This window comes from Pinus tabuliformis, chromosome 1_1 (assembly GCF_031772625.1).
Source record: "Pinus tabuliformis cultivar Carrire ecotype Pingquan chromosome 1_1, CPIR1, whole genome shotgun sequence".
Lineage (NCBI taxonomy): Eukaryota > Viridiplantae > Streptophyta > Pinopsida > Pinales > Pinaceae > Pinus > Pinus tabuliformis.
In genome coordinates this window covers 544,954,849-544,982,330 of record NC_142297.1, presented here as the reverse complement: position 1 = coordinate 544,982,330, position 27,482 = coordinate 544,954,849, and the positions used below count along the sequence as shown (strand labels likewise).

The following is a 27,482-nucleotide window of genomic DNA, read 5'->3' as shown; positions in this document are numbered from 1 at the left end:
CTGTCCCCTGCAAGTACCGCAAAATGTGTTTTGCAGCCACCCAGTGAACCTTCCTAGGCTCACACATAAACTGACTCATCGTGTTGACTGCAAAACAGATATCTGGTCTAGTGTTGACCAAATACATCAAGGAACCAATCAGCTGCCTGTACAATGTGGGATCCACCAACTCGGAATCCGAAGCATGAAGCTTCTTCCAGTTGGTGATCATCGGTGTCGACATGGGTCTACAATCCTCCATGTGGAATCTGCTAAGGATGTCCACAATATACTTCCCCTGCCCCAGGAAGAAATGCCCCTCCTCCTGCCACACCTCCAAACCCAAAAAGTAATGCATCAAGCCGATGTCCTTCATCTCAAACTCCGCCGCAAGATCTCTCTTGCAGTGCTCTATGAGTCTCTTTGCACCTGTAATGATTAAGTCATCCACATACAGCACCAGAATGAGAGGCTCCTCACCAATCACAATAAAGTAAAGGTTCGGATCTGCCTCACTCTTTGTGAAACCCATCCCCTGCAAGTATGCATCTGTCCTGGAGTACCAAGCTCTGGGAGCTTGCTTCAGGCCATAAAGGGCCTTCTTCAATCTGCACACATGGGACTCCTTCCCATGCACCTCAAAGCCCTGTGGCTGCTCAATGTACACCTCCTCCTGTATGAAGCCATTGAGAAATGCGGTCTTCACATCCATCTGGTGGATCTTCCAACCCATCTCTGCTGCTATCGATATAATGGAGCGGATCGAAGTATATCGAGCCACGGGAGCGAAGGTCTCCTCATAATCAACTCCCTCTACCTGGGAGAACCCTCTAGCCACAAACCTCGCTTTGAATTTCTCAATGCTGCCATCTGCAACATGCTTTACCTTGTAAAGCCATCTGGAAGTAACCACGGATTTGCCCTCAGGCCTCGGCACCACCTCCCAAACATCATTCTTCATGATAGAAGAATACTCCTCTTGCATGGCCTCTCTCCAGACCTGCTGGCTAGCTGCCTCCTCATAGCTAGAAGGCTCAGAGTCAAGGATGCTGGTAACCATCGCCATATAGCTACAAAACCTCTCAGGTGGTCTACTCTCTCTGACCGGCCTCTTCGGCTCAGCAACAGATGTGGCATCTCTCAAGGTGTCCTGAAGCCACTTGGGCTTCCTCTTCCCTGAGCATGCTTCTCCCATAGGAGAATGAAACTCCTCCTCCTCATCACCATCAGTAGCCTGAACTCCTGACTGTCTGTCTGCTGTCCTCCTGCCTGCACCTGAACCTGTAGAAGCTGAGGTATCGTGTGAACTGTCCATCAGTGGACTCCCTAGTGAACTGCTCGGAACACCACCCCTCTGGCTCGGCGAGCCACTGCTCACTGATGGACCTGACATCCTCATAGATGTACCTCCAGATCCTCCTGATCCCTGCCCACTGGATCCCTGCGACTGACTCAACTGCTGCTGAGGGTCTGGCTGATCCAGATACTCTAACTCCCGTGACCTCCTAAAGGCTCTGTCCTCCTCGAACTTCACATCCTGTCTGACAACAACTCTCCTCTGTGCAGGAATGTAAATCCGAAAGGCCTTTGAGGTCTCACTGTAGCCCACAAAGATACCCTTCTCTGCGGTGGGCTCTAGTTTGGTCCTCTTCTCCTTGGGTATATAGGAGTATGTAATGCATCCAAAGATATGAAGATGACCAAGATCAGGCTTCTTCCCAGAGAAAGCCTCCTCCGGAGTCATGTGCCCCAAGGCACGATGCGGACTCCTGTTCTGCAAGTAAACAGCTGTGTTGCAGGCCTCTGCCCACAAGAACAATGGCAACCCCTGATCATGTATCATGGCTTTGGCAGCCCCTATGATGGATCTGTTCTTCCTCTCTGCAACTCCGTTCTGCTGGGGGTTGTAAGGAACAGTAAACTCCCTCCTAATGCCTGCCTCCGCACAATAGTCAACAAACTCTCCAAGGGTGTACTCTCCTCCATTGTCCGACCTCAAGGACTTGATCTTTCGACCTGTTTGAGTCTCCACAAGAGCTCTGAACTCCTGAAACCGCTTGAAGACCTCACTCTTGGTCTTCAAAAAATAAATCCAGGTCCTCCTGGAGTGATCATCAATGAATAACACATAGTACTCATATCCACTCAAGGAAACATGAGACATCCGACCGCTCACATCGGAATGAATCAAATCAAGTATCCCCGTCGCTCTGCTGTCACTGCTGGGAAAAGGGGATTTGGCAAACTTGCCCATCACACAACCTCTGCAAGTATCAAAGTGATCAGTACTGAAATCTGGCACACCTGTAGTGATCTCCCGCAATGTCCTCAAGGCTCCATGATACATGTGTCCCATCCTGCGGTGCCAAATCTCACACAGCTCAGAACTGCTAGCTCTGCTGTCGGTACTACTGCTCAATGCCAAAAGGGGCTGGAAATTGCCTGGAATGCAAACTTGTACACCTTTGCATGGCGTACACCTATCACTCTAGCTGAATCAGCTGGAGCGTCCCTGGGATACATCAACACCTGTCCTCCCCTGAACAGTACCTCATATCCTCTGTCCTCCAAAGCTGAGGCGGATATGAGGTTCTTCCTCATCCCTGGCACATAAAGAACCTCTGACACCTTCAAGGGAGGTTTGGACTCCCTCTGAAATGTCACTGTCCCCACCCCGACTGCTCTAACAACTCTGTCATCACCGAGTACTACCTCAATATCAGTGCCACTCTCTGAAAGCTCTGAGAAGTACTCCCGGACTCCTGTCATATGACGTGAAGCCCCACTGTCCACATACCAGATACCTGTAGATGCTCCGCTAATCGAGGGAAAAGCATGCTCCCTCTGAACCTGTGTGGCAGGTGATCCTGCACTAGAGGACTCACATGTAGTGAACGCAAACTCCCGTTCAAAACGACTAGCAAAGTCCTCAATCTCTGCTGAAGCTGCCACGTCCTGGTTCTTCCCCTTCTTCTTCTTCTTCTCCGGACACACAACTGCATAGTGTCCCATCTTTTGACAATTCCAACACTTCACCTTGGAATAGTCCTTCTGTGTGTTCCCCTGTTTACCTTTACCTTTGCCTTTGCCCCCACCACCACTTGTGGAAGCCTGCTTCTTCCCTTTGCCTTTCTTGCCTCCTGCCACCAGTGCTACGTCCTCATCCTGCTCAACTGGCTTGGCTGCCCCAAGCTGTCCTTTCCTGATCTCTGTCTGAATACAATCATCCCAAAACCTCTCCCATGTGGGAAGGGTCTCACGTGCACAAACCCCATCAGCAAAGTTCAACCATGAACGGGGGAGGCCATTCACTGCAATACGCACCAACTCAGTGGATGGAATGGCCTCTCCAATCGCTGCCAACTCATCTCTCACATTGGTAATCTTTGTGAGATATCCAGCTGCACTATCATTCCCCATCTTAATGTTCTTCAGCTTCTCCTTCAGGACCATCTTCCGGTTCTCATTGGTACTCTGGTAAAGATTGGACAATGCTGTCCACATCTCATGGGCATTGCTCTTTCCTCTCACATGAGGAATGCAATGGTCTTTGATTCCGTCTAGAATCAACCTCTTACCCTTATTGTTCTTCTTTTTATACTCAGCCAACTGAGTAACATCAGTGGGCACAACAACAGGGTTCTGTGCGGTATGCACCATGATATCCCAGACTTCTGCCTCCTCAAAGATACTCTGCATTCTCTCCTTCCAAACGCTGTAATTTATATGCCCATCCAGCCTATCCTCCACCCTCAATCCCAATGACATCCTGCTGTCCTAAAACTGAAAAATAGCACTGCTGTAGTAAAGATAAAACCGCTGTTTATGAAAAAATCAGCTTGCTGGAATTTTCTGAGTGAAAAATCAGCAACTGTAATTTTTCCTTTTGCTGTCCCAAACTGCCCTTCAGCACTCAAGCTCTGATACCATGTAGAAATTTCTGTTTTCCCACCCCGGTTTTCAGTTTCTCCTTATTTCTCCCATGTAGTTAAATGCCCATTCCCATAACCATACATTTAACAGACTGGAAAAAATAAATATTGCTGAAAACACAAATTCTGGAAAATTTTGAGAATGCTGGAAATTGCAGAATTAAAAATCAACAATAAAAAACAGCCATTAAAACACATTAAAACACTGATATTTTTGGTCAACTTGACCTTGGAAAAACCCCCTACAACTCTTGGGGAAACCAGTTTGAGAGCTCTTCTTTATTTCTGAAAATTGCCTTTTTACAGTGAGAATTATTCAGCAAAAAATCAGCAAGCAAATTTACAACTTATCTCCTTTCCCGTGCCTCACAGCAATCTGGAAATTACAGCAAACAGGACAGCAATAAATGCTGTACGACCTCCGTTTTGTGTGCAGAAAAATCAACAAACTGCTCCTCGATGTTTGTGCAAAAATCTGCCTTTCACTATGTGCTGAATCAGCTGTACAAATCTGCTCAACTGCTGCCTTGGAATGTGTGCCAAGCTGCTGTCTCCTTCTCCTTCCTGCTCAGAAATCTCTCTTGCTCTCTTGCTCTCCTTCTCCCAATCTGCTCATGAAAGAATGAATGACCTTTTCCTCCTTTAATATAACTCCAAGTGACTTTTGGGTGATCCAAGTGACTTTTGGGTGATCTCTAAATCCAATGGCTGAAATAGATTTAGATCAATGGTTGAGATTAAATGCTCATTTAAATCTCACTTTCTATTTTTTAATTCACCCCACTTTAATAAAGACCCACCTAGTCATTTATTTCCAAAGTCACTTTTCCTTTCTAATTTTTCATTGACTTTATAAAAGTCACTTTAAAATTAGACTTAATAACTTTATCACTTAAAGTCACTTTTAAATTAGATTTAACTTTATAAAATTATAAAGTCACTTTAGGAGAAAAATTAAATTCTTTTGGACACATTTCCCTAGGCCAAAGATCAAAGCCTAAGGGAACCACCTGTCCTCCGGTACCAAATTTCAACAAACAGTACAAATGGATTGGTGATTTGTACAAGAGAGGCAAACAAATGATAAAATTTATTAGAAATCATAGCAATACCCATGGCCTTTTCCACAGTCACTCAAGATTGGAGTTGTTGAAGATTGTGAGGACTAGATTTGGTAGCTATTACCTCACCTTCAGGCGCCTTTTAAAGGTAAGAGAGTCATTGGCTAGCATGGTATCAAGTCCACAATGGCAGGTATTAAAGGAAAGGGCTACAAATGCAGCTGACAGGCAAGGTTTTGAACAGGTGGAGGAGGCTGCTCTTGATGGTATGTTTTGGGCACGTGTGAGGCAAGTATTGGATTTCACCAAGCCCATTTATCACATGATTCGATTTGCAGATACAGATAAACCAGTGATTGGCGAAGTGTATGAGCAGATGGATACCATGTTGGGGCAAATAAAAGATATTGTTCATAACAATGATCCCAACTTGTATAAACTGATTCATGATTGTGTGTGTATACGGTTGAATAAACTTAATGTTCCACTACATTGCTTGGCGTATATCCTTATGCCAAAATACTACTCTACATCTTGGTGGGGCCAATCTGCACCAGGGGGTGGGGTTAGGGTCAAACCTCATATAGATGAAGAGGTATCTACAGGATATTTGCAAGCATTAGAAAAGTTGATACCTGATAGGGAGGAATGTGCTAGTGTGCGTCTTGAATTAGGCAGATACTTCAGTGGCACTGGTTTGTTTGGTACCTTTCATGCAATGGAAGATAGAGACAGATTTGATGCTCTCACACGGCATATGGTGGCCATGGACTTTTGCCAAAATTAACAAAAAAAGTTCTCTCACAGGTTGTAGATACTTCTTCTGCAGAGAGGTGTTGGAGCACCTACAACTTCATACATAATATGAAAAGAAACAGACTCAATGAAAACCGGGCAGAAAGCTTGATTTATGTGCACTACAACTTGAGGTTGTTGAGTCATTACTATGATCGGGCTTATGAAGATCCAACATATAAAATTTGGGACAACCACCCAGAGGATGATAATTTGGAGGATGGCACTATACATCTTGAAGAACTGGAAGCAGAACTTATGAGAGAGGAAGATGAAGCAACAACCATGCCACCTCCACCATCCAATAGCAATGCTCGAGTTCCGAGTCTTGTTCTTTCGCTGTCGCCGCCTCCATCTACACCCTCACATGGAGGGCATGTGCCTTCTGGTTCTGGTCATCGGTCTATGCGGGAGGAGACTCCTAGAAGACCACCACGACTTGCTCATACATCAGACACTTCTCGTGGCAAGGGCCACATGAAGTAGTAGATAATAGATTTACAGTTTACTTGTCTTTTCTAGTTTCTATTAGTTTTCATAACTTTTGAGTCTTGACTCTTTCATATCATAATGATATTTTTTGTAAACAATTTATGACTGTGACAATTTAAGTTTGAAGTTTGAAGTTTGAAGTTGGCAATTATAACTCATTGGTAATGATTCTGGATTATGAATATGATGCTTCGTGAAAGTTGTTTCATTTCATTTCATAATTCATTTTATAACATTTCATTTCATGTTAGATATTATTTCTTGTAATGGTTAAAGTTTAAAGTTTAAACATAGCTTACAAGTATAACTTTGGTGATCAATGATGATAAATGTTATATATTGAATTTTCAATTTTGAAAGCTTGAAGTTGAAACTTTAAGATTGATGAATCATGATTCACGAGACTCAATATGTTGTATGTTACTAACTTATGGACGTGGTTGATGAAGATTATAACTTCTAGATGATTGATGTTATATGGTTCAATGATCAATCTATGTTTTTTTATGTTTTTAATATCTAATTCATCATTCTACATGTTTTTGTTGACATATATGTATCAAAATATAAAAAATATATATATTATATAAAAAATTAAAATTGCTCCGGGATTCGTTCCCAGACCGGGAGCTTTTGAAAATGTCGCTCCCGCACCCGTTTTCTCTCCTGCTCCCCGTTTTCGCTCCCGCTCCCAAGTAACACTGTTCTTGTCTTAGGAAGTTATCTAATGGCCAACTTAATGAAAAGCTAAGTCCGATCCTACTGGACCATGGTGATAGGACAATCTTGTTGCAGGCTTTCATTTGCTCAATTTGCAGAGAACCTTCCTTAAATCCGTATTTGTTTCTTCATGATATCTTATTTTACCGTGCAGGCTTTAGATAGAGGGGCTGCAATGGTACGAGCAGATAAAATTGCAACTGGTCACAATGCAGATGATATAGCAGAGACTGTACTATTAAATATTCTTCGTGGAGATATTGCCAGGTGTGACATTTGGACTACCAAAACCCTAAAGTTTTTCAGAACTTCGATAATTGCTTTTGTTCTCTTTTCATTTGTCAAAAACGTAGTTGTTTCTGAATTAAGTTTATGTTGCTTTAATTATTTAACCTGAAGCACTGCCTTTTTTGTTCAGGCTAAGTAGATGCACATTGATAACAACAGGGGAAGATGGATCTATTCCAAGATGCAAGCCTTTTAAGTATACATATGAAAAAGAGATCGTCATATATCCACGCAAACAGACTTATGAAGCTTTTTGTATTTGAGAAGCGTTTAATGCATTACACTACTTACCTCCAGTTTCTATCTTGTTCTTTCTGTTCACTCTTAGAGATCACTATATTAGATTTATTAGTTCAAAAATTTCTGCAGTAACACTGGTTTCTTTGCTATTATTTTAGTGATATAGTTTCTTAGAAAAGGGATACTAGTGTGACTGCGTTGAAATAAGAATTCCTTTATTTCTGTCCATAGCCCATAGGATTTATTTGCACAATGTACTTAAAATGGTGCCCTAGAGATGATTCTTTGAAAATTTATCCTCCACTAGTCGTTGGATGCACTGTCTTGAAGAAACATTTTTTTTAATACATGAATATGGGCAAAGACCTAAGGAACTGAACATCAAAATTTCATTTATAATTATATTCCATGACTGTTTGATACCTTGACGAAAATTTACGTATGCATATTTCAAGAAGCTTGATTACTTCTCTACCGAATGTAAGTTTCCTTTATCCTAAATTCACTCTGTCGTCGATATTACTATAAATATTTCAAAATAAAATGTATTTTCTGTAATTGAATGGAACTTATTGAATAACTCTTGGGAAGATTTGCATGATTAGCAATTCTGTTCATGCCATCATGGTTAACACTGGACATCAAGTATTCTTGTTGAATTTGTTAATTTAGCTCAACAAATTGAGTTTTTGCAATCACTTATAATTCAATCTTGGCTATAGCCTCTCATTTTTTTGGAAATTTTGAACATTTGTTTTATCTGAATTTTTAGATGTCTAATATCATAGGTAATAAAGAGTAAAATAGTTGGATGTCATCTCTTGTTTTGCTCACTGGTCCCAGTTACCTTGAAAAGCGATTGGCATGCCATGATTTGGCTATTTGTAGGATGTTTGCATTGGTGTTGTTAACAATTCTGTCCCAAACGTCTTCAATTTTGGTTGCTTCTGACTTTGAATGTTGCCATCTAGTGTGTCTATGGTGCTCTTTGGGATTAAATTATCAATATTATTACATCTTCTAGGCAGGTGACATGGAGAAAGGGTGAGCACATTTTTGCACAATGCCTATTGTTATCCATTGACATGTAGGGGTAGCTAGTGGAGATTTTTTTCACTTATAGACAGTATTTCCATAGATAATATTTATGGTCCTTCCATGGACACTTGACCTGTGATGCATCTTTCATTTCCTCAGCTCACTCACATTTGTTGATCATGCTTATGAGGCTTGATATACATGATGCACATTATTTTATTGCTTCATATTTGGTGTTAATGTCTGATGTACTTGTCATGAAAGTGGTGATCATTGGTTGAGCTGAATAATGGATGGATCATAACACTCTAAATTTATGTTATTTGCCTCGTTTTGCCATGGTTGGATCCAAACTGTTGCGGTTAAGGCTGAGTTTGTTCGGCCCTCCAATTCTGAAGACTAAACTGCACAATTCCCTATGGAAAATCCATGGAAAATATTGAACTTTTTCCGTGCAAACGTTGTTACTTTTGTTCAGCCTGTCTGAACATATCTCGGCCTTGTAGGACATCTCTGGACACGCATTTCTGGACAATTAATCACCTTGCAACTGTGGCAACTCAATTCAACAATTGTGGTTTTGTATGTCTCTGCGTTACTGAAGCAATTGAAATTCCAGACCTCAGTACTGCCTGGAAATTTGAATTGCTCCTTTTATAACTACATATACATAGCAATTGCAATTGGCTATATGTTTCTATGCCCAGCAACTGACTGGGAGCTGTATAGCGTTGATCGAAAGAGTCTTTCATATGTAAGGGAGTTAGAGATAATTAAAACAATAGCATCAAATCATATAGATCTTGGCCTTACCACTGGTTGTCCAAGTTCCTCAAATGCTACCGCAAAGCCATCTCAAAGTCACATTATTAAAAGGTGATGAGAGTGTTTTCAGTGCGTAACTGACCGTGGATCTGGTATGCGTTAAAGTCTGCGCATGGGGATTGTGTATTTGCGAGAATATTTTACAGACCAGAAATTCCATCTGGCAAGTCATGTCAGCCTTAGCTGAGAGTGTGATTGCTAAATACTTATTCCTGTAATCTCAAGTATTGTGTATGCATTGACAATTTTGTAAGGGCATTGAGCAGTGGTTGTTTTGATTGCAAGATACAATGCGACTAGATGCCACCGAGCAAGTGCAATCAAAGCCTAATATATGCCTCTATGTAGAGATCCTTTGGCGACCTAAAATACGCTGGAAGACATATAATTCCTTGAAGTTGTTGCATTGCAGTATATGTGTTCAGAGATAGAGTATTGTTGCTGATATTCATTTGATCAGAGTATGTGGCATTGAGTATATTTTAGCAACATTAATGTGCATGACTAAAATATTATAATGGTATTGGTATGTTGCCGGTGTACCATGTATGAACCTTGTATATAATGATGTTGCAAAGGACTCAGAAAATGTTGATGAATTATTGGTTGAGTTTTTGTTGTGTCTAATCATATTGTTGTTGATGAGTAAGTGTATAACTGAGTATGAGAGTTTGATGATATATGACACAACAATAGTGTGACAGTGTATAAAATCGCAGACAGTATAGTGTCAAAGCAAAGGTAGTGGAGCGACAGTGCAACAACGGTATTTTGGTAGTGAGCTATGTTGACTAGGGTTTGATCTTGATGTAAACTTGAATATTGAACAGTGCTAGGGTTTTATAGTATCACGGAGAATATATTGGTTACTAACTCTTACCAAGATGTTGAACAGAAGCTGCTAAGTATATGTTGATTTGTTGCATGTCACTATTAGGGTTTCATCTCATTATTAGCAGAGGGATAAGATTGACAGTTGGCCTGGAACTGAAATTTTGATTGATATTAGTTGTAATGTTTGATGCTGAATATTTGAGGCAGAATTAGGTTGCTTGACCAAGGATGCAGTGATTGTTGATTTAAGAAGTGTTATTGGCTTGTGTGAGCAACTGATGGATGCTAGGGTTTTCAGTACTTCTAATTGGCTTGTTGAATCAGGATGACTGGTTGATGTAGCTTGAGCTGAGATTGTTGTACTAGGGTTTTTGCTGCAGAAGTTTTATGCAGTCAGGGTTTGGTATTGATGTTGAGCAGAAGCATATTTGATTATGGACTTGACATATTTTATGCTATTGGGGTTTGGTCTTTATTGCTACTGCCAACCTTGTATTGCAGATCGACAAAGCCAATAGATTCTTTTGATATTGTTTATATTGATATTGAGCACTGGAGTATTTACTCTGAAAATTGTGAACATGGTCCCCGGTGGTGAGCTAAATGTTGGAGCCTTCAGGGCAAGTGGCAGCTTGCTGAGTTGGGTGGCAGGGTGGTGCAAGGTAGGGGAGTGGAGTCTCCATCAGGTTGGAGCCTAAGGTGCTAGGGCAGGTTGGGGCCTGCATAGGGTGTTGAAGCGTCCTTCCAGTAGGAGCTGGTAAAGTATTTTGAGAATCCAATAGGGCAATGAATATGTTAATTCTCTTAACTTGATAATTGTTTGTGTTACCTTTTACTTATTAGCTTTGTTCTTTATTATTCCAATGTGCAATACATCAAACAACTACCAACAATAAGAAAATGACATAGTATATAGGCTGCAAGCTAGGGTCAAAACCCCTCCTCCTGAGGGGAAAACTCGTAAATCTCTTCTCTTCTTATAGATCTTTCAATTGACGAATACCATGACCTAGAGACTCAGACAAATACCCTCCAAGATCAAGTCTACCACGACCAACTATTGCAATATCTTTGACCTCCCAGTAAATCCGAAATTCTGCTCCCCAACAACTGCTGTTGCTTCTCTTGGAGACTTCGATCTCCCTCTAATAGCCTTCCTCATGACTTCGCTTGCCTTGTCTTAAGTCTTAGGGATAATAAGATGCCCTAAGAGACCTTCGCTTGCCTTCCCTTCTCTCCTGCTTCCAAGATCGAACCATAGAAGATCCAAGCGCAAAAACCCTAACTTTGATCTTCCCAAGAGATATAGATAAGGCCCAGAAACACTTCGACTTCTTCGACTTCCTCTTCTTTGCACTTCCTTCTTTGACTTCTTCTTCTTCTTCTTTTGCTTCTTCGCATATCAAGAGATGAGTGAGTGATCCAAATGTAGGATGGGTTCCTCTCTCTATATAGGCTTCTTCAAGGGTGGATGTGGCTCTTCATGTAGGCCGACTTGACAACTCTTTAGGCCGACTTGATCTTGGAGGTATTTTGACACTTTAAAGACAAAATAATTTTTTCTTTACAATTTACAATGTGCCCATAGGTTTTTCAATATATGACAATGCCTCTTATACCTAGGACAAACTCTATAAGCACTCAATGGGTGCTTGACCTCTAAAATAAAAGAACTTGAGCATGAAACCCATGCTCCAATAATAACAATAACTTCTTTTCCTTTTATATTTACAAGAATACATTTCATACTTATGAAGATTGAACCTAGTTACACATTTTTCATCACTCCCTCTTAACTAGGGAGGTATTCATAAGAGACACATGGTCATTCTCAATCTGAAGATATCTCATACGAAGAGTCGGGTTGGTAACCCATCTGTCTAGCATCAAATTAACTAGCATTGTCACATAGCAAGGCCTTGACTAACAACTCTATCTCTCCACAAGATTAGAACACAATACTGGTGAGATCAATGATGTATAGACACCATCATCGTTATCTCCCAAGGTACATACTCCACTCGGGTGTTCACAGAGTATGACCTTCCATTGGACTATTCTTATCTTGGGTAGCTAATCCTCAAAGAATATCAGTTCACGACTACTCTTATCTTGAATGCCCTACCACATTCTCGAAGAGTATCGAATGCCAAATGGTTACCCAATCCTCCATTCTTTCTTCCCAAGTGAAGACAAGAATGTAGTGTCTATTTGTCCCTCTCAATTAGGGAGGACAAATCAACCAAACCAAACTTGTCCCTTAAGTATACAATCTTCTTGTTCGGAAGTGATTTCGTCAATATGTTAGCTACTTGTTCATCAGTGGAGATATATCATAGCTGCAGCACACCATTTTGTACTAGCTCTTTAATATAGTGATACTTGTTGTTGATGTGCTTTGTCTTTCCATGAAATACTGGATCCTCAGACAAACAAATACAACTGGTGTTATCACAAAGTATCACTGTAGGGTTCATCGGCCCTTCAAACAAGTTGGATAGCATCTTCCTTAACCATATTGCTTCTCTGCTTAGTTCACATGCTGCAACATATTCAACCTTAGCACTACTCAAAGCAACGATGTCTTGCTTTCTGCTCATCCATGAGATCATAGAGGATCCTAAACTAAAACATCCTCCCGTAGTGCTTCTACCATCCTGCTCACTGCCTCCCCATTCAGAATCTGTATATCCAATCAATTGGACATCATTCCTTCTATCATATTTCAGAGAATAGTTGATGGTTCCTTGCTGATATCTCAAAATATGCTTTGCTGCTATCCAATGATCATGCTTCGACTCCACTTGGAATTGACTGAGTACATTTACTGCAAAGCACATGTCTGGTCGAGTATTCACCAAGTACATCAATGAGCCAATGAGTTGCCTATACTTGGAAGGATCCACAAGGCTTGATTCAGAACTCCTTAGTCTCTTCAAATTTTTGATCATCAGAGTGGTCATAGGTTGACAGTCCATCATGTCGAACTTCTTTAGTATTTCGATCACATACTTTCCTTGACCCAAATAGTAATGCATCAACCCAAGATACTTCATGTCAAATTGTGCTGCTAGTTGCTTCTTACATTCTTCAATTCGACCTTCTACACCTGTCAAGAGAAGATCATCTACATACAGAAGAATAATTACAGGTTCATTATTTACAACCTTAATATAAAGGTTCGAGTCAGCAAAATTTTTTGTGAAGTCTATTCTCTATAGGTATGCATCCATTCTAGCATACCATTTCCTTGGTGCTGGTTTGAGGCCATATAATGCTTCCTTCAATCTGCGAAATATACCTTCCTATATTTGACTTCAAATGCCAAGGGTTGTTCTATATAGACTTCTTCATCTATAGTGCCATTCAGAAACGCAGTCTTGACATCCATTTGGTGGATGTTCCATCCCGTTGATGTTTCCAGAGAGACTGATGATCGAATCATTGTATATCTTGCTGTTGGAGAAAATGTCTCTTCATAGTCGATGCCTTCAAGTTGAGAGAAACCTCTAGCCACAAATCTTGCTTTATACTTATCTATACTTCCATCAGCTGCATGCTTGATCTTATAGATCCACTTGGAAGTAACCACATATTTGTCTTCGGACCTAGGTACGGTCTCCTAGACTCCATTCTTCGTTATAGATTGGTACTCTTCATTCATGGCATCCTTCCACTCTCGATGTTCTACAACCTCTTCAAAGGTGGATGGTTCCGCTTCTATTAATTTTGTCATGTATGCAACATACCTAGAATATTTCTTGGGTCTCTCACTTTCTCTAAATGATCCTTGCACTGCCCATGACCTTCTGCATTAAGTAGTGTGGATTTCAACCAATTAGGTCTTTTCTTTGTTTTTGGAATGACCACGGGTTGAACAGGTTCACTAGGCTCTTCTTCTTCATGGTGTGATTCTACTCCTTCCTTGTCAACTTCCTCCTCAAATATTGGAAGTTCTTCCTCATCAGAATCTACAGAAATTTCTTTTGACTTCTTGAATGCTATACTCTCATCAAATATGCAGTGTTCCACGGGGACTTGCCCCCCCCTGGGGTCTAGTTTCCTCGCTCCCCCGCGCTCCGGGGACTTGGGGACGAGTAGGGGACGTTTCCCCACGCTCCCAAAATGGAGGAAACTCAGGGGGACGTGCCAGGGAAACGTTTCCCTTCCCTGAGGGGGCGTTTCCGAAAAGGGGGACGTGGGGGGGGGGCGTGGGGGGACGAGAGGGGACGAGGGGGGGCGAGAGGGGACGTGGGGGGACGAGGGGGGACATGGCACACCTTTAATGCATTAAAAAACATTTTAATTAACTAAATGCTGAACTTAATCTTTAATTAAGAGTTAATTAACGTTTAGGGTTTTTGAAAATCGTTGTTTCATTTTATAAAAACGGCACCCTGAACCATGAACAACACACTCACAGCCTTTGCAAGTTCGCTGAGCGCTCCACTCACAACATTGGATTTCATTGTTCGGATTTTAATAAACAGTGCCTGTATCATTATTGATTGTATTAGGAACTGTATACAAAAGGTAAATTACCTAAAAAAAGTCAGTGAATTAATACAATTTGTTGAAAGTGTAAGCTAGGAAAACCAAGACCTTGAATCGGTTCAATATGGGCTCTCCCCGTTCATGGTGATAGTAGGTTTAGGAAAAGAGCCTACTGTCACATGTTCTGAAAAGTGGATCTGACTATTTTGTTTCGAGGAACCAATTAACCACAAGTATGGGTGAAAAATCCGACTTGTAAAAACTTAAAAGACTGCCTCCTTGACTACCATGGCGTTGTGTTGATGAGACCTGACTGAAATATAATATTGTTGATATAATAAGACCTGATTAAAATACAAAATGTTAATATTCCACCAGCCACCCAACTACTTTCCTATATGATTTCTCAAAATTCTGCCCTGACATCTAATTTTGATCCCATGAGAACTTAAAGGGTTCAAAATATACATTCTCTCAAAGAAAGAAACCAGCAGGATCTGTAAAATGGAAACTAAGTAAGTATTCTAACAACATGAAAAGAGGAAAGTAACTTCCACTTACGTGTCTATCATTTTTTGCATGAGATTGCCGATGGAAAAATCTATGGCACAAGGTTATGGCTGTCGCAATGGTTACCTGGGAACTGAATAAACAATAGACAGTCAGCCTATTACTATATTAGGCCTATGGTCTTTACTTGTGGAAAAAGCATCCAGGTTCCGTTTAGTCCAAGTTCCAGAAATGATTTCTTTTAGACTTTTTCTCTAGGTTAGCAGTATCTAAAACAGAATTGTGAAGGTATATCAGACCTATGGGCTAGTCCTATGGAAGCATTGCCAAATAGGATATTCATATATTAATATTATCAATTGAAAATCTACGGCCTGCCTAACTAATATGTCGAGAACTTAGAAGTCCAGTTTCTCAAAAATCAAAATCGTTATACATAATCCACTATAGTTCTGAGTTCTCTCTCTGTTTAAGTTTTCTTCTAAGAAGGACAGTTCTCTCTTTGTTTAAGTTTTCTTCTAAGAAGGATTGTGTAAATTTTCAAATTCATTGCTTTCTTGTTCCAAGAATTCATATCAATGATCATGCTTTGCAGCTTTTCAATTCAAACCAAATTGTCATAGTGGACTTAATTAATAAACTATATTTTATATTTATAAATTTTTAAGACCCTGACGCTCCCCCACGTTTCCTAAAAAATGGTAGGGAGCTTTTGCATAGGCCGCTCCAGCGCCCCCTCGCTCCCTCGCCCCCTCGTCCCGGAACCTTGGTGGAACATTGCAAATATGACATCACAACTTCAATGTGATGTCCATCTTTCATATAGATTTTATAAGCTTTTGATGAGTTACTATATCCAAAAAATATACCCTTCATACTGTAAGGATCCAGTTTCTTTCTTTTGTCCTTTGGTATATGAATATACACAGGACACCCAAAGATTCGAAGATGATCTACAGATGGCTTCCTTTCACTGAACACTTCTTCTAGAGTCTTGTTATCTAGAGATATGTGAGGACATCGATTCTGAATGTAGATCACGGTCTTTATTGCCTCTCCCCACAAAAAATTAGGTAGATCTTGATCGTGCAACATTGCTTTTACACTTTCTTCAATAGATCTATTATTTCTTTCCGCAACTCCATTTTGTTCGGGATTGTATGGGACTATCAACTCCCTCTTAATCCCAGACTCCTTACAGAATGCTATAATTTCTTTGGATGTATATTCTCCTCCATTATCAGATCTTAGTATCTTGATTCTTCTTTCTGTAAGGTTCTCCACTTCAACCTTGAATTCTTGAAATTTTGTAAATACTTCATCCTTGGTTTTCATTAAGTAAACCCAGGTCTTTCTTGAATTATCATCTATGAATGTGACATCATATAAATGGCCTCCAAGTAATTTTGGAGTTATAGGGCCACACACATAAGAGTGAATGAGATCCAACATTTCTTTCAAACGCAAAGCACTGCTTCCAAATGGTCTCTTGGTATTCTTACCCAATGCACATCCTTTGCAGACACCTTCATGATCTTCCTTTAGATTCAGGATTCCCTCTACTATGGAACTTAAAGTTGGAAGTATTTTGAAATGTAGATGACGAAACCTTCGATGCCAAAGTTCACATGCACAAATCTCAGTGTGAACTAGTGCTTGGTTTACAAGAGATATTAATCTGTAAAGCCGTCCTTCTCGGATACCAATAACTTTAGCTTGATCTATGCTTGAGTATTTTCCCCAAAACAACTACTTTTCCATCAATGAAGGCTACTCTATCTCCTTTGTCTTCTAAACTTGAAATAGAAAATAAATTTTTGTGCAAACCTGGAACAAATAGAATGTTGTTGAGGTGGATGTTGCTTCCATCTTTGAGTTTTATGGAAGTTGATCCAATGCCCTTCACAGGATAGCTTTTGTTGTCTCCAAGTTCCACTTAGCAAGCGGATTTTCCTTTTGATAAGGTCTTCAATCGATTGGAGTGGCCAGTCATGTGCCTTGATGCACCACTATCAATTACCCAAATGTCTTCGTCTTGGAATGTACCAGAGAGAGCCGAGAAGAGACCTTCATCCCTTTCATTGATTGATGCCTTCTTTGAAGAGAATAAGAAACTCCATGCTTCCTTGATACCTTTCTTGAGATGGCTTTCAATCTTCTTGATGACCTTCTTCATTGTAGAGGAGATCTTCATGATGCCCTTAGAGAACCAAAGCTCTGATCCCATGTTGAAAATTTAATAGGGCAATGAATATGTTAATTCTCTTAACTTGATAACTGTTTGTGTTACCTTTTACTTATTAGCTTTGTTCGTTATTATTCCAATGTGCAATACATCAAACAACTACCAAAACAATAAGAATAGTGACATAGTATATAGGCTACAAGCCAGGGCCAAAACCCCTCCTCTTGAGGGGAAACCCCATAAATCTCTTCTCTACTTATAGATCTTTCAATTGACGAATTCCATGACCTAGATACTCAGACAAATACCCTCCTAGATCAGATCTACTACGGCCTCTTGCTGCAATATCTTTAACCTCCTAGTGGATCCGAAATTCTGCTCCCTAGCAACTGCTGCTACTTCTCTTGGAGACTTTGATCTCCCTACAATAGCCTTCGTCTTGACTTCACTTGCCTTGTCTTGAGTCTTAGGGCTAACAAGATGCCCTAAGAGACCTTCTCTTGCCTTCCCTTCTCTTCTGCTTCCAAGATCTAACCATAAAAGATCCCAACATAGAAACCCTAACTTTGATCTTCCCAAGAGAGATAGATAAGGCCCAAAAACACTTCGACTTCTTCGACTTCTTCTTCTGCTTCTTCGCATATCAAGAGATGAGTGAGTGATCCAAATGGAGGACGAGTTCCTCTCTATATATAGGCTTCTTCAAGGGTGGACGTGGCTCTTCATGTAGGCCGAATTGACAACTCTTTAGGCCGACTTGATCTTGGAGGTATTTTGACACTTTAAAGACAAAATAATTTTTTCTTTACAATTTACAATGTGCCCATAGGATCTTCAATATATGAGAATGACTCTTATACCTAGGACAAACCCTAGAAGCACTCAATGGGTGCTTGACCTATAAAATAAAAGAACTTGAGCATGAAACCCCTGCTCCAATAATAATAATAACTTCTTTTCATTTTATATTTACAAGAATACATTTCATACTTATGAAGACTGAATCTAGTTACACAATTTTCAACAAAGCTAGGGTGTTGGAGCGTCCTTCGAGTTGGAGTTGGTAAACCAATGCATTGGAGCATCCTTCAGTTTGGAGCCTGTAAATCAGGGCGTTGGAGCGTCCTTCCAGTTGGAGCTAGTAAACGGGGCGTTGTAGCATTCTTTCAGTTGGAGCTGATAAAACTAGAAGTTGGGGTTTCCTATTGATGTGATCTTTCGAAGACCAATGTTAATAAGCATTTGGTGGTTTTTCTCTCGAAAGGGTTTCCACTTCAAAATCTTTGGTGTACTATCTTTGTTGTTGTGCATTGTTGAATGTTGTTGTTAATTGTTTATGTTTAAAGTGATGCTAATGGTAATTAATGCTCTGTGAAGTTAAAATTAACTAATTGAAAAGAAATATTGATTCACCCCCTCAGTATTTCCAACACATCTGTTAGCGCTTGAAATTTCACCTCAGGCTGAGAAAGGTAAACCTCAAGGCTACATCAAACCATTTAGCCTCGTAGCTAGCCCTACGGGGCAGGAGAAGGCTCTCTCCGGTCAATCTCGGCAGATCTTCAATGGGATGAGATGACCAACAAGGTAACACTGATATTAGGCTAGTAAACTGATTAAAAAGGTTGATTTGGGGTTTTTTGGGTTTTTGGTGGCAAATTGAGAAATGGGCAATTTTGGGTGCGGGGATTGGACACAGTTCCTGCAGGGGGTTCCTTGGGGCAAGGTAGGAGACAATGTTGATGCCTTTAACTGAGGTGGATGGTCAGGAATGAAAGGTGAGGAGCTAAAGAGAGCAAACAATACTTTGAATTCTCCTTAAACAGTAGAAAACATAGAAATTAAACAAATTTAAAAGCAGAGCATGGCAAGCATGAATTCTTACTTTAACACTTCATTTGTTTAATGTGCAGCAGTAAAGGAAAGGAAATGATTCACATAAACACACTTACAAGAACATTGAGAAACACACCATCAACACATGAGTCCACAAGAATCCCAAAGAGGACTGCAAAACCCTGGTCTTCCTTAGCCAAAAATTGCAGAGATACAGTGAAATAATACAATGATAGCTTCTCCCTCAAGAGTCCAACCTTCCAACCCCTAAAAATGATTAAGAAAATACATAATATAGGCAAGCAACCTCTTCCCTTGCCTCTAGGGGTCGAGCTCATCCTTCTAGGAGCTGTTTCAACCACTTCTAAACTAAGCACTACAAACTAGGCAGTCAAAACAACTTGCCTCTATAAGTTAGGAAACCAATTCATTCATTTAATTTTCACCCTTTTCATGAATGAATCTTGTAGAAGAGGTACATAAGAGTAAAAGTGTCATAAAAGTACAGTAATTACATCAAAGAGCCTAATAATCCACCCCAAAAAGTCAAACAGGGTCAAACTGCGTTTTTCTGAGCTGTACAATGAAATTTGGAGAAGTTTGCCTGACGGGTCGCGCGCCTCTGGGACCACTTTTGGGGCACTTCCCGGTGTCAGAATCAGGTGCAGGATAGCTCGTTGGAAAGGTCTTTGAGTCTACTTTCCAACCCAACTGGAATTTTTCAATTTGGAATTCATTTGCCCTGTCAAAAATCAAATCTCTCAAGACTGCTTTCTGCAATTCAAAAAAGTGGCAGAAAGTCATTTTTTGCTAGTTTTTTGACTTTCTGGAGGCCCAAAACTTCATAAAATCTCAAGTCCATCCATGAGCATGTGTAACTTTGCATGACAAATTTGGAAATGCTGAGTTTTTTCCAAATGGAGTTGCCATGATGAAGGGTCGTGCGGGGGGTGAGACCCGTTAATGGACAAAAGCCTGTAAATTGCACAAAAAATTCACAAATGACAAAATTTTCTCCAAATTTATTGAAATTTGGGCTGGGAGTCCCCAATCAAGTACCATGCTCAGTCAAAGAGGCTTTGACCAAAATTTGGAGTGGATCGGGCCTTTTCCGTCGTTTTAGTGCCTTGGCCAACCTCCTTGGATCTGGCGATTGCAATTTTGACATTTCTCTAAAACCATGACACCTGTGCAAAAAGTGAAGGAGGTTTTTCTTCTTTGGCATGTTGTGGACAAAAACCTCTCTCAGTTTTGCAAAATTCATCTTTGATTGCTCAGAAACATCATTTTAGTGAAACTTATCCCGATGTGTGGAACAAGGGTTTTGGTCGAAATGAAGCGAAATGAAGGGGATAAGGGGCTTCTAAATTCTTGGGGAAATTTTTGGAAGTAGGGAGGGATGTTAGGAAGCAGGGGAAAGTGGAATCTCAGAGATTGAGTGAGGGGAAGGGGTCCAAAAGGGCAAAACACAGGCCAAACCTAGAAAATTGCCAGGTTGTAGCTAGAAACTAGGGTTTGTGCAAAAATGAGGAATTTGGCGGATCTAAGGGATGGGAAGTGTTTGATAAGGTACTTTAAGGATAGGGGAAGGTGTATGAACATCAGGAAACAAGTTTTGCCGATGATTTGACCGTCCAAGAGAAATTGGCTTCAAAACCCTAGGAGAGGGAAATGACCTTGCCTAGGCACAACTGAAGCATGAACAAGATGTAAAATGACTCATTAGACACTGACATGATAATGACAACCCTATAAATGATGATAGACTCAGTTGAATGATGACATGGACCGCCATTTGGACAACTTTAGAAGGAGTAAAAGCAAACTCTAGACCTAATGCCTAGTGACCAAATTTTGCTTGAAGACTCATTGAAATGACAAAATTTTGACCTTGACACTTCAATATCACTTTTTAAGAGCACATTTGATCACTGGAGGAAGGCTGGAAAGACTGACACTAACATTGGCTCCAATGGGGATGGTAGCTCCTTGGAGGTGCCAAGAACCTTAGACCTTTGGGAGAGCAGACCAGTGCCTTCATCCATTGGGCAATGGAGTCAAAAACTCAAGCTGAAATGCATGACTGAAAAATGATGACTTGATAACACAAATTGACTCACTCAACTAAAAATTGACTCAACACTTAAACACAACCGACAAACTGAAAATGATGCTCAAAGGGGAGCTTATTCATCACAACCTACTCTAACAGTTTCATTCATCACCTAATCAAGTGAAATGAAACAACCAATGTAACCAAGTAAGTATTCCATCTGCTGGTTGAATTCTCCACAAGTGCTCACTTGTGAACAACAAGAGAGAACTACTGAAAGGCAACTCCCATGACAACTTAGAAACAGATCCATTGAATGATATGGCTTCTCTATCCACCTCCAAAAACACTGCATAAGGATCTTGAAATTCAAGCACACTGGAACTTAGCTCATCCAATGGATTACTTCTCGTTTCCTCATACCATGAATGCAAATTGTGATCTGAGCCTTGTGACGAGACCTCTGCTGAAAATGACAAAGAAACTGACTGCCGGATCAAATTCATATCAGCACATGTTTCAAGCTCACATGTGGTCAATGGAGAAAGACTTTGACTGCAAACCTCATCCAAAACATCAGCTATTGGATCATGAAAAGCTTGAAAAGACTGCTGCAACCCATTTTCTATTGGTTCCAATGTGATTACATGATTGCCTACATGCTGCTCATTCTTCACTGAAGATGGACTATGCAAATTTCCCTTCAAATACTGAAATGATTCAAAACAGAAAGGTAGGGAACCTTCTTGTATCATTTGATCAAATATGTCAGCTTCCATGCCTTCATCTGCAACTTGACAACCAATGGCATTTGGTGGCTGCAAATCTGAATATCAGAAGTCTGGAACAAGGTTTTTATTGCTTTCAAGATGGTCTAGATCAAGACTTGTTGACAGCTGATTTCTAAGTTCATGGAAGTTGTCTCTAATGAACTGACATGAATCAAAACAAAAAGGCAAAGATCCTTCACTTACTTCAAACTTTGATGCACTTTCCTCATCAATGTCATAGCTGATATGTGATGGCTGAACATTGTACTCGAGCTGCTGTAAGTGAACTTCTTTCTCCTCCCACAAACTAGCTGCTGATTTGTCTGTAAGATTAGCTTCTTTTGTTTGGAGAACATAATCATCATCATACTGATCAAACCGAGGCAAATCATCGGTATAAAACAGGTCATCAAGCATGCAGGTCATATCAACAGTGCTTTCTTTGCCAAGGTGATCTACAAAACAATCATTATAAGATCTATGACAACTAGGATAAGAAACAAAATGTTTTGGATCAGCCATTTATTCTTCTTCATTCAGCGCGCCATGAGCTTGAACATCATAATCATTTCTTGTGTTGATCTTGTCCATCATCTTTTCCACTGCACTTACCAAAATGTCAAGCTTCACCTCTAGAGATGTCGATTTTTCCGGATCTATGTTTTTCATCTCTTCTTCTTTCAACCTTGCCCTTCAGATCAGCAGATGAGCCTCTACATTTACTGCACGGTTTTGCATCTCGTGAAGTGTTGCAATGTCCCTTTCTCTCAGCTGAAACTCCATCTCCGGATCAAAGGCACCCGGATAGTGCAAGAGAGCAGATCTAGGAGAAGGTCTAATATCAACTGGCATCGAATAATAAACTTGATTAAATCTGGCTGAAAACTGTTGTACTGTCTCCCCTGGCAATCTTTTCAGCTGGTTATACTCTTCTATAATCAAGAAAATGTTCTGCCCAATCATCCACCTATCGAGAAAAACTTTGATGAACTGCTGGAAATCTGAGATGCTTGCATCAGGCAGGGCTTTGAACCAACTCTTCACTTTGGCTTGCAAAGAAAGAGCAAAAAGCCTTATACTAACATCTTCTTCATCAACTTCAAAAAGCTCTAGAAAATTCTCAAAATTCTGGACATGTTGCTCAGCGTTGACATTCTTACATTCACCATCAAACATCGGCAAGTATAGATCGTAGTTTTTGGGGAAAGCATGGAGAACAGAAGGTAAAACAAGAGGTTTATACCGATCTGGAATTTTACAAGGTATAGGGGTATGTACAACAGGTATAGAATCAGTCTTGGTTGCTTGAGGTTCATCAATTTGAAGATGGTCATCACAAAATTCGGAAAAAGGATCTTGATCAAGCTCAAAGGTATGCAAATCTTTGGCATTCACAATATTCAAAGAGAAAGAATCAACTGCAGGCCGAGGATCTCTTCTCAAATACAATATACGTTGCAAAGCCATCTTGACATTCTTGGGAAAAGAGAAGAAATAATTTATGACAAAGAACAAAATGTCTTGGATGAAATTCCAACTTGAATACCTGATCTGTTCATGTTGTCCTTTCATGTTTTTGCTGGTCGGGATCATCCTCCAGTGGATTCTTTGGATCGGATCTTGAAAATGATTTTAGAGTCGCCAAGTGAATGATTTCAGCCTTTCAAGTGTCTGATCGTTGTCCACTAATCAACAATCAGATCTGAACTTGATACATGTACTGGGGTAAAATGCAAATGAAGTGCTGTATTCACAAGCTCACGGAGATTGACTGAAGCAGCGTTTATCTACTTCCGCTTATGCAAAGCAAAAGCGTTTCGAAGGCTACCTGGCATAACTTCAGGCTCCGTCTAAGACTTATGAAACAAACACATCAATCAACAAACAAGTTTGTTCTCCCCAGTATGGTTGCCAGTATGTTAGCGCTTGAAATTTCACCTCAGGCTGAGAAAGGTAAAACTCAAGGCTACATCAAACCATTTAGCCTCGTAGCTAGCCCTACGGGGCAGGAGAAGGCTCTCTCTGGTCAATCTCGGCAGATCTTCAATGGGATGAGATGACCAACAAGGTAACACTGATATTAGGCTAGTAAACTGATTAAAAAGGTTGATTTGGGATTTTTTGGGTTTTTGGTGGCAAATTGAGAAATGGGCAATTTTGGGTGCGGGGATTGGACACAGTTTCTGCAGGGGGTTCCTTGGGGCGAGGTAGGAGACAGTGTTGATGCCTTTAACTGAGGTGGATTGTCAGGAATGAAAGGTGAGGAGCTAAAGAGAGCAAACAATACTTTGAATTCTCCTTAAACAGTAGAAAACATAGAAATTAAACAAATTTAAAAGCAGAGCATGGCAAGCATGAATTCTTACTTTAACACTTCATTTGTTTAATGTGCAGCAGTAAAGGAAAGGAAATGATTCACATAAACACACTTACAAGAACATTGAGAAACACACCATCAACACATGAGTCCACAAGAATCCCAAAGAGGACTGCAAAACCCTGGTCTTCCTTAGCCAAAAATTGCAGAGATACAGTGAAATAATACAATGATAGCTTCTCCCTCAAGAGTCCAACCTTCCAACCCCTGAAAATGATTAAGAAAATACATAATATAGGCAAGCCAACCTCTTCCCTTGCCTCTAGGGGTCGAGCTCATCCTTCTAGGAGCTGTTTCAACCACTTCTAAACTAAGCACTACAAACTAGGCAGTCAAAACAACTTGCCTCTATAAGTTAGGAAACCAATTCATTCATTTAATTTTCACCCTTTTCATGAATGAATCTTGTAGAAGAGGTACATAAGAGTAAAAGTGTCATAAAAGTACAATAATTACATCAAAGAGCCTAATAATCCACCCCAAAAAGTCAAACAGGGTCAAACTGCGTTTTTTTGAGCTGTACAGTGAAATTTGGAGAAGTTTGCCTGACGGGTTGCGCGCCTCTGCCTGACGGGTTGCGCGCCTTTGGGACCACTTTTGGGGCACTTCCCGGTGTCAGAATCAGGTGCAGGATAGCTCGTTGGAAAGGTCTTTGAGTCTACTTTCCAACCCAACTGGTTTTCAATTTGGAATTCATTTGCCCTGTCAAAAATCAAATCTCCCAAGACTGCTTTCTGCAATTCAAAAAAGTGGCAGAAAGTCATTTTTTGCTAGTTTTTTGACTTTCTGGAGGCCCAAAACTTCATAAAATCTCAAGTCCATCCATGAGCATGTGTAACTTTGCATGACAAATCTGGAAATGCTGAGTTTTTTCCAAATGGAGTTGCCATGATGAAGGGTTGCGCGGGGGGTGAGACCCGTTAATGGACAAAAACCTGTAAATTGCACAAAAAATTCACAAATGCCAAAATTTTCTCCAAATTTCTTGAAATTTGGGCTGGGAGTCCCCAATCAAGTACCATGCTCAGTCAAAGAAGCTTTGACCAAAATTTGGAGTGGATCGGGCCTTTTCCGTCGTTTTAGTGCCTTGGCCAACCTCCTTGGATCTGACGATTGCAATTTTGACATTTCTCTAAAACCATGACACCTGTGCAAAAAGTGAAGGAGGTTTTTCTTCTTTGGCATATTGTGGACAAAAACCTCTCTCAGTTTTGCGAAATTCATCTTTGATTGCTCAGAAACATCATTTTAGTGAAACTTATCCCGATGTGTGGAACAAGGGTTTTGGTCGAAATGAAGCAAAATGAAGGGGATAAGGGGCTTCTAAATTCTTGGGGAAATTTTTGGAAGTAGGGAGGGATATTAGGAAGCAGGGGAAAGTGGAATCTCAGAGATTGAGTGAGGGGAAGGGGTCCAAAAGGGCAAAACACAGGCCAAACCTAGAAAATTGCCAGGTTGTAGCTAGAAACTAGGGTTTGTGCAAAAATGAGGAATTTGGCGGATCTAAGGGATGGGAAGTGTTTGATAAGGTACTTTAAGGATAGGGGAAGGTGTATGAACATCAGGAAACAAGTTTTGCCGATGATTTGACCGTCCAAGAGAAATTGGCTTCAAAACCCTAGGAGAGGGAAATGACCTTGCCGAGGCACAACTGAAGCATGAACAAGATGTAAAATGACTCATTAGACACTGACATGATAATGACAACCCTATGAATGATGATAGACTCAATTGAATGATGACATGGACCGCCATTTGGACAACTTTAGAAGGAGTAAAAGCAAACCCTAGACCTAATGCCTAGTGACCAAATTTTGCTTGAAGACTCACTGAAATGACAAAATTTTGACCTTGACACTTCAAAATCACTTTTTAAGAGCACATTTGATCGCTGGAGGAAGGCTGGAAAGACTGACACTAACAACATCCAAGATTCCAAAATCAACCTTTATTTATGTGGGTTTATGTGCTTAAAATGAAATAAAATATTAGCTAAAGGCATGTACAATTTACATATCCTAATAATCCTCATTGTCATCCTCATCAAGAAAAATAGAACAAGGTACGTGTTCAACATAACTAAAGTGTGGATTGATTAGAAAAATTAGTTTTTTGAGTGATTAGAAGTAAATTTTAGTGGTATATTAAATTGTTTTTGGCCATAGAAGTGTCCCACAACCTTGTTGGGGGCTTGAGTGAGCCCAGATAACCAAAAACAATCACGGAAATGGGGCAGATTTGGGTTAAAACACCGCCAAAACATTTCGGCGGTGTTTCTAAATCAAGAAACACTATACAAGTAGTTTGTCGACATTTTGACATTTCTAGGTGTTTCTTGTATTGGCACACGATGTTGGGGGGTGTTTCTTGCAACATAGGAACAAAGTAAAACAAAGAGAAAGGCAAGTGAGGGGTAGTAAGAAATAGTGTTGAGGAAAGGGTAACTAAATGCATTAAGTGCTCCCTCATATTTCAACAACATTCGTGTGGAGGAATATCTTAAACAACCTCACAAGCCTATGCAATGCAACTCATGAAGTTATGCACCCGACTATACCATCTATTAGTACACACGCGCCTTGATTTGTTTTCCTACGAACTACTCCTCTTAAGTGTTGGCACATGTAATAGGGGTTGAGCATGCCTCCATCATATCTTAACTTAGCAAATGGTATAAATTGCATGGGTTAATGTGAAGTTAGAAGATGATACTTGATATTTCTCTACCTAACGACATATGCACTTAACATGAGTCACTTTTTTATATTGTATTTGTTAATTTTCCACTGCTCTATGTTGGTACAATTACTTTAACCCATTTCTTAACTTCAATTAGCAATCAAATTAATCTTTCAGTAAACAATAGAAATTGTAGATAGAACAATAAATGACAATGAGCAATAAGAGACAACAAGAGGCACGAAGATTTTGTCAAAGACCAGAGAAAAACCCCATAAGGGTGAAAACCCTTTCAAATTCTTCTTCTTATTAGATTGTCATAAAATGTTCAACAAAGAATACAATAATCCAATTTCCATAATGAGTCAAAATCA

The 27,482-nt window shown here is 40.2% G+C and overlaps 1 protein-coding gene across 2 annotated transcripts in view; it reads left to right on the top strand.

Annotated features, from left to right (window-relative positions):
* Positions 1-27,482, top strand: part of LOC149214259 (cytoplasmic tRNA 2-thiolation protein 1-like) — a 260,155-nt gene that overhangs the window by 163,928 nt on the left and 68,745 nt on the right. For both annotated transcript variants that reach the window (XM_089392227.1, XM_089392226.1), the window contains exons 5-7: positions 7,134-7,246; positions 7,398-7,490; positions 7,947-7,987. In XM_089392227.1, coding sequence (XP_089248353.1) covers positions 7,134-7,246; positions 7,398-7,490; positions 7,947-7,987 — 247 coding nt within the window. The remainder of the gene's footprint in view (positions 1-7,133; positions 7,247-7,397; positions 7,491-7,946; positions 7,988-27,482) is intronic.